Consider the following 16,880-nt stretch of genomic DNA (forward strand, 5'->3'; position numbering starts at 1 on the left):
ATCTGAAGATCACGTTAGTCAGATCCCTCCTTCCCAGTCTGAACAAGTGACCACATCCTCCATGATCATTACTACAAAACCATTCAGGCCAAACAGTAATTCATCACCTAGCACTATTTCAAGCATCAGTGAGGTTTTGACATTGTCTACTCTAGCTAGTGTCACTGTGGGCCAAGAGACAAGCACTGCTGATATGAAAGCCACAACCTTTTTGGCTAAAGGCACAACAACAATAGCCAAAAGAGACACCACTACAGTAGTTATGGAAGCCCTATCAACAATGACTAAGGACACAACCAGTGCAGACAACCAGATTTCAACAACAGGCAAAAATGAGGCAGTGTCTGAGAGTGATAAAGCAACTACTGCCACGAATACCAAAGATACAGTTACTACAGAGACTACAATAGCAACAGCAGACATTACGTCAACAGAGATGCCAACCCATAAATCAGATGTAACTAATCCCAGTACTGTCTCCTCACTGACTGAAACAACCACAGATAAAGGCACAAGAACAACAGGCGCAGCTGGAGAGAGCACAACAACTGATAAAACAAGTGGGAGTGAAACGGTAGCAGGAACTCAGACAGAAGCAACTTCAAGTACAAATGCCCTAACGTTAGCCACTGAAGCAACTGTTGTGACAGATATACAAGTGACAACTACTGCTCATCAAGAAACAACAGTTACAGAGAGAACAGAACCTACGACTACTAGTGAGGAGCTGACAACAGGCAGTAGTACCGTTGAAGCCAAAGATACAACCACTGCCGACAAAGAAACAGCTCCTGTACCTCTCACAGACACAACTACGGCTACAGAAAAAGAAACTACCGTAGGTGATCAAGGGACAACCACAGCTGGTGAAAACGAGACGCCTATACCTGTCCAAACGACAAGTCCTGCCGTTCCTTTCACAAGCTCACCTCAGCCTGTAAGTGATTATGGAAGTGTCAGGACAGAAAGGAGTACTACAGTCACAGAGATGGCAACAACACAGACTGATCCAACAAGTGACGCAGCTAAACCAGGTACTAGCAATATAAATGACACACCAGAAAGTAGTACGAGAGCTATAGAGGAAACAGGAACAACAACATATGCAGCCAGTTCGCTTCAGCCTGTAAGTGATTATGGAAGTGTTAGGACAGAAAGGAGTACAACAGTCCTAGAGACAGCAACAACACAGACTGATTCACCAAGGGACACAACTAGAACGGCTACCGACGATATAAACAATACTAGAGTCACAGAGACAACTGTAGCACAAACAGGTGCCACGAGTGATAGAGATGATGGTCCTGCTACTGATAAAAATGGCATGACAGGAAGCAGTACAACAGCCACAGAGACAGCTATAACACCGGCTGGTACAGTAAACCCCACACCCATTCCTGGTGGTGATGATATAAATGATAGACCAGATGAGACATCTACGGTCATGCAGAGCGTAACACAGACAGATCAAACAAGCAGCACAGTAAATCCTGATGGTAACAATGACCAGCCGGGCAGTGGCACTACAATTACTGAGATAACAAAAACACAGACCGATCCGGGAGATGTAACCAGCCCTGATGGTGATGATAAAAGCAATAAGCCAGAGAGGACTACTAGTCTCATAGAGACGACAACAACAACAACACAAACAGATTCAGCAAATGGCATGCCCAGTTCTACCCCAGTTGATAAATATGCCAAGCCAGAAGGGACTACTACGGACCGAGAGACAACAGTCATGACTGATCCCTCAAATAACTCACCTACTCCTGATGATAACGGTAAAAATGATAAATCAGAAATTAGTACTGTGGTGCCTGAGACAATCACACAGACACAGACTGACTCCAGAAGTGGCACAACCAACCCTGATGATAAACCGGAAGGAACCACTCCGGTCAGGGAATCAGTAACAACCCAGAGTGTTCCCTCAAGTAGCCAGCCGAGCCCTAATGGTGATGATAAAAGTGATAAAACTGAAGGGACTACTACAACCACAGAGACATTAACACCAAACCCAGAAGTGGCTCCTACACTCAGAGAGACCACAGTCACACAGACCAGTCCGGTAAATGGTACACCAAGCCCTGCTGTTGATGGTAAAACTGATAAACCAGAAGGAACCAGACCAGTGAGAGAGACAATAATAACTCAGACAGATCCTTCAAGTGGTCAACCCAGCCCTACTAGTGATTATAAAAATGACAAACCGGAAGGGACTACTACAGTGAGAGACATAATAACAACACTTTTTGATCCAGTAAACAGCATACCAACTCCTGCTAATAAACCAGAAGGAACCACTCCGGTCAGAGAGACAATAATAACACAGACCGACCCCTCAAGTGTTCAACCTAACCCTATTGGGGATAATAAAAATGACAAACCAGAAGGGACTACTACAGTGAGAGACACAATAACAACAATATTTGATCCAGTAAATGGCATACCAACTCCTGTTAATAAACCAGAAGAAACCACTCCAGTCAGAGAGACAATAATAACACAGACTGATCCCTCAGGTGACCAACTCAACCCTACTGGGGATGATAAAGATGACAAACCAGAAGGAACTACTACAGTCAGAGAAACAATAATAACACAAACAGATCCCTCAGATCGCCAACCCAGCCCAACTGTTAATGAAAATGATAAGCCAGAAGGAACTAGACCACTCAGAGAGACAGTAACAACACAGACTGATCCATCAAGTATTCAACCAAGACCTACAGGTGGTGATACAAATGATAGACCAGAAAGAACAACTCCAGTTAGAGAGACAACAGTAACACAGACCAGTCCCTCAAGTGATCAACCAAATAATAGACCAGAAGGAACCACTCCAGTTAGAGAGACAACAGTAACACAGAACAGTCCCTCAAGTGATCAACCAAATGATAGACCAGAAAGAACAACTCCAGTTAGAGAGACAACAGTAACACAGACCAGTCCCTCAAGTGATCAACCAAATGATAGACCAGAAAGAACCACTCCAGTTAGAGAGACAACAGTAACACAGACCAGTCCCTCAAGTGATCAACCAAATAATAGACCAGAAGGAACCACTCCAGTTAGAGAGACAACAGTAACACAGACCAGTCCCTCGAGTGATCAACCAAATGATAGACCAGAAGGAACCACTCCAGTTAGAGAGACAACAGTAACACAGACCAGTCCCTCAAGTGATCAACCAAATGATAGACCAGAAAGAACAACTCCAGTTAGAGAGACAACAGTAACACAGACCAGTCCCTCAAGTGATCAACCAAATGATAGACCAGAAAGAACCACTCCAGTTAGAGAGACAACAGTAACACAGACCAGTCCCTCAAGTGATCAACCAAATGATAGACCAGAAAGAACAACTCCAGTTAGAGAGACAACAGTAACACAGACCAGTCCCTCAAGTGGTCAGCCACGGCCTACTACTCGTGATACAAATGATAGACCAGAAAGAACAACTCCAGTTAGAGAGACAACAGTAACACAGACCAGTCCCTCAAGTGATCAACCAAATGACAGACCAGAAAGAACAACTCCAGTTAGAGAGACAACAGTAACACAGACCAATCCCTCAAGTGGTCAACCACGGCCTACTACTCGTGATACAAATGATAGACCAGAAAGAACAACTCCAGTTAGAGAGACAACAGTAACACAGACCAGTCCCTCAAGTGATCAACCAAATGATAGACCAGAAAGAACAACTCCAGTTAGAGAGACAACAGTAACACAGACCAGTCCCTCAAGTGGTCAGCCACGGCCTACTACTCGTGATACAAATGATAGACCAGAAAGAACAACTCCAGTTAGAGAGACAACAGTAACACAGACCAGTCCCTCAAGTGATCAACCAAATGACAGACCAGAAGGAACGACTCCAGTTAGAGAGACAGTAATAACACAGACTTATCCCTCAAGTAGCCAACCCAGCCCTACTGAAGAAGATAAAAATGACAAACCAGAAAGGACTACTATAGTAAGAGAGACAATAACAACACAGCATGATCCAGTAAATGGTACTCCCATCCCTGTTAGTACTGATAAAAATGATAGACCAGAAGGAATTACTCCATTCAGAGAGACCATAATAACACAGACTGATCCCTCAAGTGGCCAACCCAGCCCTACTGGTGATGATAAAAATGTCAAACCAGAAAGGATTACTACAGTCATAGAGACAATAACAGCACAGACTGAACCAAATGATCCAAATGATGATGAAGGCAGACCTTTATCAAAGATTCCTGAAATCCCAGAAAGACCAACACAATCTAAACCACCAAATGATGAACCTCGTTTCAATGTTGATACTACAGTTGACACACCAGGTGTTACTTCCAAAGTAAAAGAGACAACAACAATAATTACACAGTCTAACTCACCAAATGATACACCAAAACCCGCTAAGCCAGATCGTACAACTGAAGTCACAAAAACTACTACCACCATCAAAACAGAACCTGATCCATTGAGCAATTTACCTAATCCTGATGAAAGTGGCAGGCCAGGTAGCATCACTAAAGTCACAAAAATTACTGAAACTGTCACAACGGGATCAACTCCTAGCTCACGTAACCCAAATGACAATGATAAAAAGGTCAAGCCAGAAACCACCACTAAAATTACACGGATAACAACTACTACTACATCTACAAGCACCAACCCATCAAATAGACCTGAACACCCAGTTACAACCACACGTAATGTTACAACTAATACCAAAATTGATCTTGTTTCAGATACAGAACCCACCAAGCAAACTCCTGCTAACAAGAATACAAATACTAAAGTAACACAGGTGACTACAACGTCTTTGATTACACCAAAATCTCCCAACACCCCAACTTCTACAGTTGACAGGACCACACAGTATACTTCATCTTTCCCCACCACTCTTGTAACTACAAAACGACGACGTGTGACTTATTATCCTACTACAATGTACACCACAACTTATACAGCTAGGCTTCCTGAGAGGATTACCAACATAACCAGAGAATATATTCGACCAGAGAAAATAATCAACCCCTTATTATATAGAGGTATATGTATTTCTTAATTTTTTTTATGAAGGATGAACACCAGTGTCTTAAAATACCTGGAAGGAATGGGGGGGGGGAGCGGGGGCCAATGTGTGAGTACATCTGGGGAAACATGAGTTTTGTAGGAGATGGGAAGTTATTTATGGAAGGAGGAATGGTTCCCTAAGCAGGACTACCTACCTGTGTGGTAATTATATATACATTTTATATTTAAAAGTACCACAGCTATTTATCTTAAACTTTTAAAACCTTGAGTATACTCAAGAATACAACTTCGCAAGTTTACCATTGCTCCTTACTAAAAACCTAAAAAGTGTCCCCTGCTGAGGAGAGTCGACTGAGGGCTGTGGAGGGCTGGCTGAGGGCTTAGAGTTCCTCATTTATGGTACCCATGCTTATCTGGAGGTACATGGGTAGTGCATGGTCCTGATATCTGCATGTCAGGCTCTGGGATGTGTGAATGTAATATGTGAAAAGTCTGGGAGAAATGGTAGCCCTAGAGCAGGGGAAGTCAAACTGCGGCCCTCCAGATGTCCGTGGACTACAATTCCCAGGAGCCCCCTGCCAGCGAACGCTGGCAGGGGGCTCCTGGGAATTGTAGTCCACGGACATCTGGAGGGCCGCAGTTTGACTACCCCTGCCCTAGAGAGTGACCCTGGAAAGAAGTCCAGCATTGAATTGCTGGACTTGCACAGACCTGCAAGTGAAGAAGTGACCCCAGAAATACGTGTGTGAGCTCTCTGTATGTTCGTTCTCCGGCAAGCTCTCTGTCACTCAATTCAGGGGCTTTGCCAGCAAGGCCGGGGTGGGGCTTGAACGGCGGGGCCCATAGGATGTGCTAGAAGTTATTAATGTCTTTATCAGAATTCCACCTGAAAACAAATAAACATGACATGTGTGAGCATCCTGGGGAATCAAGTGCAGGCATGTGCGCTAAGGAAAACATCTGAAGCACTTTGGGTTCGAAAGAACCCACTTCGGACTGTGAAAAGCCCAGCCGAAGCTCTCCGGACATCTCCGGAGCACTTTGGCCATTAAAGTCTTGTCCCAGTTTTCTGATCTGCTGGGCAGGTTGAAGCTGTGCTGCCGTGGAAGGCGTGGGGCTTGTTTTGGGGGGCTTTGGGGCAAGCGAGCTGGCGCAGCTGACTTCCCGGGCTAGTGCAGCTTCTGCTCCATCTCAGCCTTGCCCGGGCAGCAGGGTGGTGTGCCTCGACACCCGGCGGGACGGCAGGATGCTCTCCTCAGCGGCGCACTTACTCTGCGGTGCTTGAGGGAGGTGGCAGCCCCAGAGACTGCTGCTTGTTGCCCCTCCGACGGGCAGAGACCTGGGAGCATGACCCTCCAGACGGGGGACCAACTGCAGGTGAGTGAAGGCAGCCCGGGCAGGAAGTGGGCCAGGGTTGGGGGCAGGGCTCTCGCTCACACTCTCCGCCCTTCAGGCCTCATGAATGTGAAGCTTCGTTCAGGGCGGGTGGGCGGGGGCCGAAGCGCTATTTGGACAGCCACTTTGGCTCTGTTTCCCTATAGGATTTTGCGCTTTGGACTTTATTCAGTCAATTCGTCTCTGAAGCAGCCCTGGAGTGGTCCAAAGTGCACATGCCTAATCAAGAGCTAGGAAATGATGGGGAGTTCCCACCTCAACCTTCTAAATATTTTTTCCCTCAGAAACTTAAACAGACTTAGTTTAGTGGTTAAGAGTGGTGGCTTGTAACCTGATGAGCCAGGTTTGATTCTCTGCTCCTCCTCATGTAGCCAGCTGGTTGACCTTGAGCTCGTCATAGCCCTGATAGTGCTGTTCTGATCGAGCAGTCCTGTCAGAACTCTCTCAGCCTCACCCACCTCACAGGGTGTCTGTGGTGGGGAGAGGAAGGGAAGGCGATTGTAAGCTGCTTTGTGCAGAGTATGAAAACCAGCTCTTCCTACTCCCCTTCTTCTTCTTCTTATGCTTCTCCCTCCCCAAAACATTCAGTTGTTTTCCACATTATGCTCTTTTTGATGCATTTTTGGTTCTTATCAGACTCTTACTTTGTTTTCTATTAATTTACAAAATCATATTTTTCTGCACAGGTGAGGAATCTGTTTAATAGATAGATATTCCAGCCTTATGGGTGGTACCTATGTATGGCTTTTATTGTTCATACAGGAGTCAGCCAGTTTCCTATTACATTTGGCGGTTGACGTTATGACTCCTTTCCACCATTGCTTCCTTCAAAAGAGAAATATTTGCTTCAACAAAGACATTTTCTCCATTGGAGGAAGACTTAGCAGAAGAGTGCCATAGGTTTCAGCTGAGCAGGCTGAAGTCATAGCGTCTGCAGGGATACAGTAGTCTGTTTCCATTCCATTTTTGCCCTTTGTTAGAGAACATTATGATGGAGAACTTGCATTAAATTTTTGAAAAAGAAAAACATTTAATAAGAACGATTGCTGGTTCTTTTGCATCAGATACACCTCCTGAAGAGATGAACTTGTGTAATGGGAAGCCTGCAGACGGAATTGTCCCTTTACAAAATGGATCGTTAGCTGTATTCAGAGGTGAGTTACCAAACTATTTTCATCAAAATGTCAAATAGCAAGGTATCTTAAAAAATTTGACCCTACCTTCCTCTAAGGCAGCTTTGTGTGTGAATAATGTCTATGTACATAACTATATGTGTTTTTTTATGTAGCTATATGACAGTTGGGTTGTATCAGTATGCTGCTGTTCAGTGGAGGAAAAAAGTGACCCTAGAATGTATGTTGTTTCGCAGTTAATTTGTGGGGGTTGTTGGTTTTTTACCGTTTTATCGTATTTGGGCTACTGTGCACTTTTATTCTGTAAGCCGCCCCGAGCAGATGTGTTGGGAGGGGTGGGGTACAAATTCAATTAAATAAATAAATAAATAAATAAATAAATAAATAAATAAATAAATAAATACATACATACATACATACATACATACATACATACATACATACATACATACATACATACATACATACATACATACATACATAGAATTCAGGGGTGTCCAAACTGTGGCTCTCCAGATGTCCATAGACTACAATTCCCGTGAGCCCCTGCTGGCTGTCAGGGGCTTATGGGAACTGTAGCCCATGAACATCTGGAAAGCCACAGTTTGGACACCCCTGCATGAATATCAGAAACAACGGCCAGTACAATGGTACCTGAACAAGGTGGCTCAAGCCATTTAGCTGCCCCAAGCAAATTTCTCCCATACCTTCCCAGTGAGATCCAGGGCACTGGAAGTGGTAGTAGTATAGCTGTGTGTGGGGAGGGGCTGAATCTCCTCTCGATGCTGCTCCTTTAGAGTCCAAGGCAAACTTTGGAGACAGCACCTCTGCATCCTGTCCTAGACACAAGCAGAGGTCTGGCAGAGAAATTCTCTACCTGTCAAAGCTAGGTTTGTGTGGTTTTTAGTAAGCACCAATACGTCCTGCCCTCCTTGGTTTTCACATGACATGTGAATGACTGACCAAAATAAGAGCATAGTCATCTAATAAATCCAACTTACATCAGCGAGGGTCCACATTCAGAACCATCAAACTGCCCAGGTCTCCACAGATGGGGGAAGGAAGGAAACCCCCCTCCTCAGGTACTTGGATCCTCTTTTAAATACTAGACTCCCACTAAAGGAGAGCCTGGCTCATAGTTTGAAAATAATTGTTGTCATGTTTTATATTGTTTTCCAGTGAGCATTTATTGAAAAGTTTAAGCACTGCAGAGAGAGTGAGAGTTGTAAAGATGAATGCTTTGCTTTCTGGGCATGCCTGCCAATCTCTGCTTGCTTTTGCAGGTCATTACTACTGGTTGCTGAATGGAACTAGCTCACCACCATCCCATTGCCCTCGCAAAATCACTGAGGTGTGGGGCATTCCATCCCCCATCGACACTGTCTTTTCTAGATGCAACTGTGATGGCAAAACCTTCTTTATCAAGGTGAAGTAATTTAATTTTTCATAGTTTTGACATATCCATATTGACCACCTCATACTTTGCAGAAGATGTTGTCCACAATGTAACAATATGGAATGTTGCCAGAAAAGAAGCTACCCAAATTTTGCAGCTAGATTGCCCAGTAGAATTTGCCACCAGCAAGAGAAAACACTCCCATCTTTCTCCCTCCCCCACCCATGCTCTTGGACCGAAGGAGGATCAGCGTGTGTCAAACAGAGACGATGGCATAAGGTTGAGTTTGCAAGTGGCAATCCTATAACAAATTCCCCTTCCCTTTCTTCCTGCTTGCCTTTGGTTGCTCAACCATGCTGCCCCTTTCTTCCTCTGCCATTTCCTCATCTTCCTTAAGCAATCCTTTAATTCCTTGGTCACCAAAAGGCACCAGATCCTCCCTAGCTGGCTTCCTGCTCCTGATATATTTGAAGAAATGCTCATAGGTTGACTTAGCATTTTTACCAAATCCATTCTTTACAGTTTCCTTTTTGTTCACCTTGTTGTCATATGTAAGTTGACAACTGAATAATGCAGGGGAAATCCCCACCCCCTTCTGCTGGTGCTATGTTGGAGAAAAGCCTTCAGAAGTAACGAGCATTAGTTTTGATTCACCTTTCTCGATGTTCAAACCAAAAAATGAAAAGAGGCAATGAAACAAAGGAATTTTAGTGTCAATTTGTCATGAGAGATTCTTTTAGTGTATTTTAGAGTCTTTCCAGTTTTGCTCATGGTTACTTCCAATTTTACTCATGGTTATGCACAGTTTGAAACTCCTGGAGTACAGACATTTAGTATACTTAACTGTTTAAATTACATTTAAACTAAACAAAGTGTGAATGATAAGTGCCATTAAGGTTCTGACGTGATTTAAAAAAATCTTGGCAAATTATATGATCTTTAACTGATCAACTGATTTGTGTATAGATGACAATTGTTCTAGTGAAAAATGATATTTTATTTTTAGATCATGCCCAGATATGCTATGGCAAACAACTCAAAAGAGATATGCTTCCTTCTTGCATGGAAATAATTAGAATAATTTAATATTAATATGAAATTAATTTTTTAAAATATCTACCTGCAATATATATAATTATAATTATATATTTAAAATTGAGTGCATGTACTACCCAACAATGAGCCAAAACTTTGATTGGCTCTCACTGAGGGACATGCTCCCAATAGGGATGGGCCACCACCCCACACACACTGAGGGCCAATCAGAGGCCTCCTGCCCTCCCTCTCCCTTTCTACAGCTTGTTTTAAAAATGGGTTTCCCTACCAGTACTAAATAGACCAGTCAAATAACTAAACCTTATTTAGCTGTAAGTGTGAAACTTGCCAGAGTTTTGCTAATAAACTGCAGGGCTGGTCAGCCTGACAAACTGTTTTTTGTGCGCAACTGTTATTTCTGAAGGAGAAAGACCACACATTTTCAGAACCTGGTAGAAACATTTTTTTTAATAATGTGGAAAGTCTGAAGCTTCCAAGGAACACCAGAACCCTATGCACCACACCTTATGTTTCCTGTTCTTCAGCAGGACCTGTAAAATAGTAGCAAAAGTAGAAATGACCCCGGAAATATTAACAACTTATATACCTTATAACCAAGATATATTTACGTTCTTAAGAGGATAGCCTTGGAAACTAGAGAATGCCCAGGCATTTTGCAGCACTTCACATTCCGCGGAGATATGACCCAGGGTCTTTTATAATGGTCCAAGTGATGATGGACACGTCCTGTGGATTATGTGTGTCTTTCTGGGTGCCTTTAAAGATCTTGCCAATCTGAGCAAGTGCTTGAATTGCTCTTGAAGTTGGCTCCTCTTGGGGTACTCCAACTGGGGCTATAATACATGGTAAACACATGCCATTTACGCTGAATCAAATTTGAATTAGGTTTACATAGTTTCACATGAGTTGAATTGTACATGGGCCTCAAATTAGCTACGTGTTCCGACATCTACACTTTCCACCATGTCTTCTGCTCTTACATCCTACATGTCCCTATTATTAGCAAATGTTCCCAATTCATATTGCCAAGATCGGGAGGGAAAAAATCCCGGAGATCTCATCATAAGTCAACCAAGTCTGGTAGCTTGGGTGGGTCAGATTTGGACTGCCAAACCACACACATTATATTGAAAATATCCAGCTCTGTAAAGAAAAAGAATTAAGCTAATTCCTTCCACCCAACCACGAATTATTGCATCAGCTAAGCTACTGCTGGATGGCCCATATAAGGAGGAGGATTCAGGAAAAAAACGTGTTGACATAGACCAGAAATAAACTTGTCAAAAATTGTATGTTAATCAGAGAGATGGACATTATAGGAGAGATGCATAGATCAGAATGAGTTTCAACAAATAAAATGAAAAGGCTGAAGTAGCACAATAAAATTAGAGTCCAGTTGCACCTTTAAGCTCCATGTGTGGTAGGTTAAGGATGGCTGTGACTACCCGAAGCCCACCCAGGAAGCTCACCATGAGAGGGTATGGATTCAAACCTGAGTTTTCCAGATCCCAGTTGGATACTCTAACCCAGCCCTTTTCAACCATTTAACCATGGGGGAACCCCTGTAATACGTTATTGGTCTTCCATGAACTCTGGAAGTGGTGACATGCCCTTTCGGAGAAGTCAGCCCAGATGTAAGATATGGGAGCCAGCCAATCCATTGATCATTTACCATTTTTCCATTGTGGAGAAATAGGTATGTAGAGCAACAGGGGGAGTGGTCAGAAATGGGAGAAGGGGAAGGAGAAGTGGGTCTGCTTCTCCTTCCACTTCATGCAGCCTTGCTCCCTGCAAATGCAAAAGCATCTGGAAAAGATATGGGACCCATGTATGCTGCTTGAGATCCTTTGAGGAAGGGAGAAATAACGTAATTGTAAGACAGCATAGTATAGTGGGTGGAGCAGGGATTCCCAGCCAGGGTTCTGGGGAGCCCTGGGGTTATGCAAGTGCTCCCCAGGGCTACACAGCCTTTCCCAAAGGTTTGGATGGCCACTGACATCACTACACATCAAGCCCAGTCCCCCTGTTGCTCTACATCAGGGGTAGTTAAACTGCGGCCCTCCAGATGGACTACATGGACTACAATTCCCAGGAGCCCCCTGCCAGCATTTGCTGGCAGGGGGCTCCTGGGAATTGTAGTCCATGGACATCTGGAGGGCCGCAGTTTGACTACCCCTGCTCTACATGCTAGTTCCCCTGCTGGGAACTAGGGGGAAACTGCTGGCCACTATTGTTAGAGTATGGTGGAATACCTTCCCTCCTGCACTCCTCCTTGCAGCTGCCTGCCACTTGGGAGTCCACTGTTAGTATCATTTTACCTCTTCCTTTGCCCCACTCAGTGAGAAGCTCCGTGTGGGTGTGTCTTGTCAAATTATTTCATAGGAAAGCAAATGACTAATAACAATAAATCAAACTTGCTAGCCCCAATTAAATCAATGCTTACCCAGTGGCATTTTTGCCTGCTTCATTTTGCTTGCAGAATTTCCTTTTCTCCCTTGCAGTAAACAGCTTAGACTTAATGACGGCGGGGAGATGTTTTGCTGCAGACAGCTAGGACATTTTGTAAGCATTGATCTCAATGTACCTGTTATAAAGCTTACACTCAAAAAGGACATGCTCAGTAGTTTCAATTTGTCCTTCTTTGCAAAGACACTTACGTACCTTTATTGGTAGCCCATTAAACTTTCCTTCCAAGAAGGCAGAAGGGGGAGCATTATGGCGGAGAAGACTAAATGTTCTTCTAATTTCAGAATCTGTGATATGGGTTAAATATGGCATCAAGACGATCTTATTAAGGAGACCTTTTCCCAAGAGTGGATCTGAAATCCTACTGAGATCCTGCTGCCTTTCTAATTCTATTCCCCTGGCCTTTGTTTATTCTTTTGCCTTGTCATAACAAGTTGGTAGGACAGATCATAGGAGCCTAGCTTTTGTTGCAGTACATTTAACCAGGGTCTAACAAATGAATCTGTCAGTAGGCTCGATAGACCTTTTTGTCGATGTAGCCATTTTAACCAGAGCATGAAGGTTGCCACCCAAAGCCTCATCTGGACATTAACCCTACCAGTCTCTATCCTAATTGTGACATTAGAAATGTTATCTGGTAGTTGGAGAATTGTTCTCAGGAATTTGGACTGGACTTTCTCTAAGGTAGATAAATTACCAATGATCAACATAATATTTTAATGTTTACCCTGACCATCCGTCAGATCTTGGAAGCTAAGCAGGGTCAGCCTTGGTTAGTCTTTGGATGGCGGAAGTCCAAGGAAAATAGGATTGTGACACAAAGCCTGGCAACAGCTGAATGTCTTCTGCCTGGCTGCCAGACAATCCTACAATCGTACATTACACACACGCCATCCTTATCCATGGTTCCTCTATATATTTGTGAACCAGCCTGGGGGGTGGGACGTGTCCAGCTGCCCAAGTTGGAATAGGGCCAGCAAAGATGTCTGCACCCTGATTGGCCCTGCCCCTGCAGCTCCCACCCTCTGTCCCTGGACTCTAGCCTCTTTGCTCTCAGACGCACCTCAATGCCTGGAGCCAGCAGCAGGTAAGGGGAGAGGGCCTTGGCCACAGGGTCCTGGGGGAGGGCCTGCTAACGAGGACCTCTTGGCTAAGGTGACCAGATAGTCCCACTTTTGGAGGGACATCTGGGGGTACCTGGCAAATTGTACTTATGTTGAAGTATATATACATATATATATTGCAGTACTATTTTTGCATTCTATGCGTTCTATGAAACTTTCTGTTGCTCCACATAGAACAATTTTTTAATCAAGAATCCCCCCGGTCAATCGTGTCCCGCTTTACCAATGGTAAAATCTGTTCACCTTACTCTTGGCCTGCTAGGCTAAGCCTGCTAATTGCTATGCAGGGCCTGTTAACGAGGGCCTCCCGGCCTGCTGACTGCCTGAAGGAGCTCTGTCCCAGACCAGCCCCCACCTGCCGCCCTGATCCGGCTGTGAACTGCGGCCCAAAGCCACCTTAAGCTGCCTGGCCAGGGGCCAGGGTAGAAGACCCTTTCAAGGCCCGTTCTTAGGAACGGGCTTTCAAGCTAGTACAATGAATGAAACTAAGTGTTCTATTGAAATCATCTTGGTGCTGTTTTTTGACACCAGCTGCACATCTGCTACATTAGAGCTAGTAACAGGTCTTTTCTGACTTGTTATCATGTCATTTTATTTTACTTCTCAGGACTCTCAGTACTGGCGCTTCACCAATGACAGAATGGATTCTGGCTACCCCAAGCCCGTTATAAAAGGATTTGGCGGATTAAATGGGAAAATAGTAGCAGCTCTCTCTGTAGCGACACACAAGAGCAGGCCAGAATCTGTATATTTCTTCAAAAATGGTGAGCTTCATATCTGATGTACCTACCTGACTAGCAACACTGCATACAACCCAGGAGCCCATAACAGGCATAAATATTTAAGTCTTGGTGGATGAACTTGAGAATCAAGTGATGTAACCAATTTCCTTAACATCTGTTGCAAGGGAGATTTTGGATTATTTGCTGGTAGTATACAGTATTTCAAAGTGCTAACAATTAAATCTTTATAATGATTTTAAAAGTTTTGAAGGGGAAAAGATAAAAAAGGTGTGCTTCCACAAGAAGAAGACATTCTACTTGCATGGGAGGGGAATGGTCTATGCAGATTTCTTTCATAAGCTGCAGTCCAGTGTTTCCCAACCACCCCCAGTTGCTTGGGTGCCCCAAAATGGTTGGGATCCATTTCACCATCAGAGCTTTGCTGGAGTTGTCAGCTTTCCGCAGGGCCTGCAAGACGGAGCTCTTCCGCCAGGCATATGGTTGAGGCCAGGGCAGAGTCTGGCATTCCAGTCAAGGAAACCCCCACCCCCACCCCCACCCCACGGTCTATCAGACCTGCACCCACTCCCAGTGGAAGAGGACTGGGCCTCTGGCTGAACAAGGTGGATTGAGTTCAATTAAAAGTGTATGTGGCCAGTTGCCACCTTTGTTGTTGTGACTGGGAGGATTTTATAGGGTTTTATTGTATTTTAATGTTTGACTTATGTGATCCGCCGCGAGATCTCCAGAGGAGTGGCGGTATACAAGTTGAAGAATAAATACATTTAGATCCAAGGCCATTGCTTTAGATGATGCATACAATATATCGTTGCCTTCCACAGTGTGGCTTTTGTAAATGCTTAAACAACTGGTCTCTTTAATTTACCAGGGCTGCTTTTAAATCAAGTTGTCTCAATGGTGCCATCCACATATCCATTTAAGATTTTTAAAAAAACAAAATGGAGTCCACCAACAGCTATGACATGATAAATGTCCAGAATAGACTGCAGTTTATTATTGGTGCCATAGGGATGGGCACAAACCAGGCTATTCTGGTTTGATTCTGGGTCTTCACAAACGGAATACCTGAATTAAATCTTAGCTCAAAGCCCCAAATCAAACCAGCTCATTTTTGGCCAGTCGTTTTCGCTCCCCCTTGCCCTTTCCAAGGGAGGGGAAGTTCAAGGGATTGCTAAAAGGGCTGCCAGCTGCTTCAGGCTGCCAGTGGACAGGAGTGTCCAATGTTAATATGTTAGGTTAAAATGGCTGCAGGTCATCTCAGTGATCGATTTTGCTCTCCCACTGAGAAGCCATTTCAAGCTGACAGCAGACAGGTCCACATGCTAGCTCTTAGCTTTAAATCAGGGGTAGTCAACCTGTGGTCCTCCAGATGTTCATGGACTACAATTCCCATGAGCTGGCAAACGCTGGCAGGGGCTCATGGGAATTGTAGTCCATGAACATCTGGGGGACCACAGGTTGACTACCCCTGCTTTAAATGACAGGCAGCCCTTTAAACCTTGTTTCTCCCTGCACCCAATCCAAATTGGGCAAAGGTCTGGGATTTGTTTATTTATATTTCTAGCCTGCCACTCTCCATGGACTCAAGGCGGGTTTACAAGTCATATAAACCCCATAAAATAAATATAACCCAGATGGTGACATAATCCCATAGCTCCCTCCCCACCCAGGAGCCATCCACCTTGGGGGGGGGGGGGGATTGCTAGATGTAAATGCTTAGCCTGAGGAGGGGCTTCGTGGTTCTTATTCCTGGCCTCAACCAAAGACCTGGTGGAAGAGCTCTGTTCTACAGGCCCTGCGGAACTGTAATCAGGGCCCTCAGCTCTCCCGGGAGCTCATTCCACCAGGCTGGGATTCAGAGTGTACAAACTGGAACATTTTTGTGAGAAATCATGGATCGTGCCTCAGTTTGTGAACATCCCTAGTCAGAATAGCAGTCGTTTCTTATGCTGTGAATTAAAGCGAAGCAGATTTTCTTGGCTACCGGAGAAATGTTAACAATGTGGCTTTTCTGTGATAGGGGGCAATGTTCAGCAATACACCTACAAGCAAGAAGGTGCTAAGAAGTGCCAGAAGAAAGTTGTGACTGTGAGCTACCCAGCTTACAGACCAAGAACGGTGATCAGGAGGCGTCGGCAAATCTTTCACCGTGTGGTCAGGCCTCACCAGATTTTCCGCACTGTCAGAATCAAGCAGTATCCTGTGGTTCAGATCACCCGTCAGCCTACTGCCACCTTCACAGGTAGATTAAATCCAAATGATTTCAATAGGATTCAGCAGCACGTGTGCACAACTGAAGCATAGTTGTTTCAAACAACTAACCGAGGATACGTTTCCTTCCGTTATCATGTTTAAGAACGGACATTTAATTTGAGCTATTCAGATATTTGCTTCCATGGGGACTATTGTGCCAATAAGGTGACTTTCAGAAATGGCTAGCTTGATGTAGTGGTTAGGAGTGCAGGACTTCTAATCTGGCGAGCTGTGTTTGATTCCGCGCTCCCCCACATGCAACCAGCTGGGTGACCTTGGG

The 16,880-nt window shown here is 44.4% G+C and overlaps 1 protein-coding gene across 3 annotated transcripts in view; it reads left to right on the forward strand.

The window, feature by feature from the left end:
• The window catches only part of PRG4 (proteoglycan 4), a 34,724-nt gene that overhangs the window by 16,814 nt on the left and 1,030 nt on the right, over positions 1–16,880 (forward strand). For 2 of the 3 annotated variants that reach the window (XM_077332665.1, XM_077332666.1), the window contains 5 exons: positions 4,746–5,048; positions 7,494–7,583; positions 8,846–8,988; positions 14,212–14,368; positions 16,368–16,589. In XM_077332665.1, coding sequence (XP_077188780.1) covers positions 4,746–5,048; positions 7,494–7,583; positions 8,846–8,988; positions 14,212–14,368; positions 16,368–16,589 — 915 coding nt within the window. Of the gene's footprint in view, positions 1–9; positions 5,049–7,493; positions 7,584–8,845; positions 8,989–14,211; positions 14,369–16,367; positions 16,590–16,880 lie in introns of those variants that run through there. The other variant, XM_077332664.1, reaches the window with a different exon arrangement.

Source organism: Paroedura picta, chromosome 4, assembly GCF_049243985.1.
Source record: "Paroedura picta isolate Pp20150507F chromosome 4, Ppicta_v3.0, whole genome shotgun sequence".
Taxonomy (NCBI): domain Eukaryota; kingdom Metazoa; phylum Chordata; class Lepidosauria; order Squamata; family Gekkonidae; genus Paroedura; species Paroedura picta.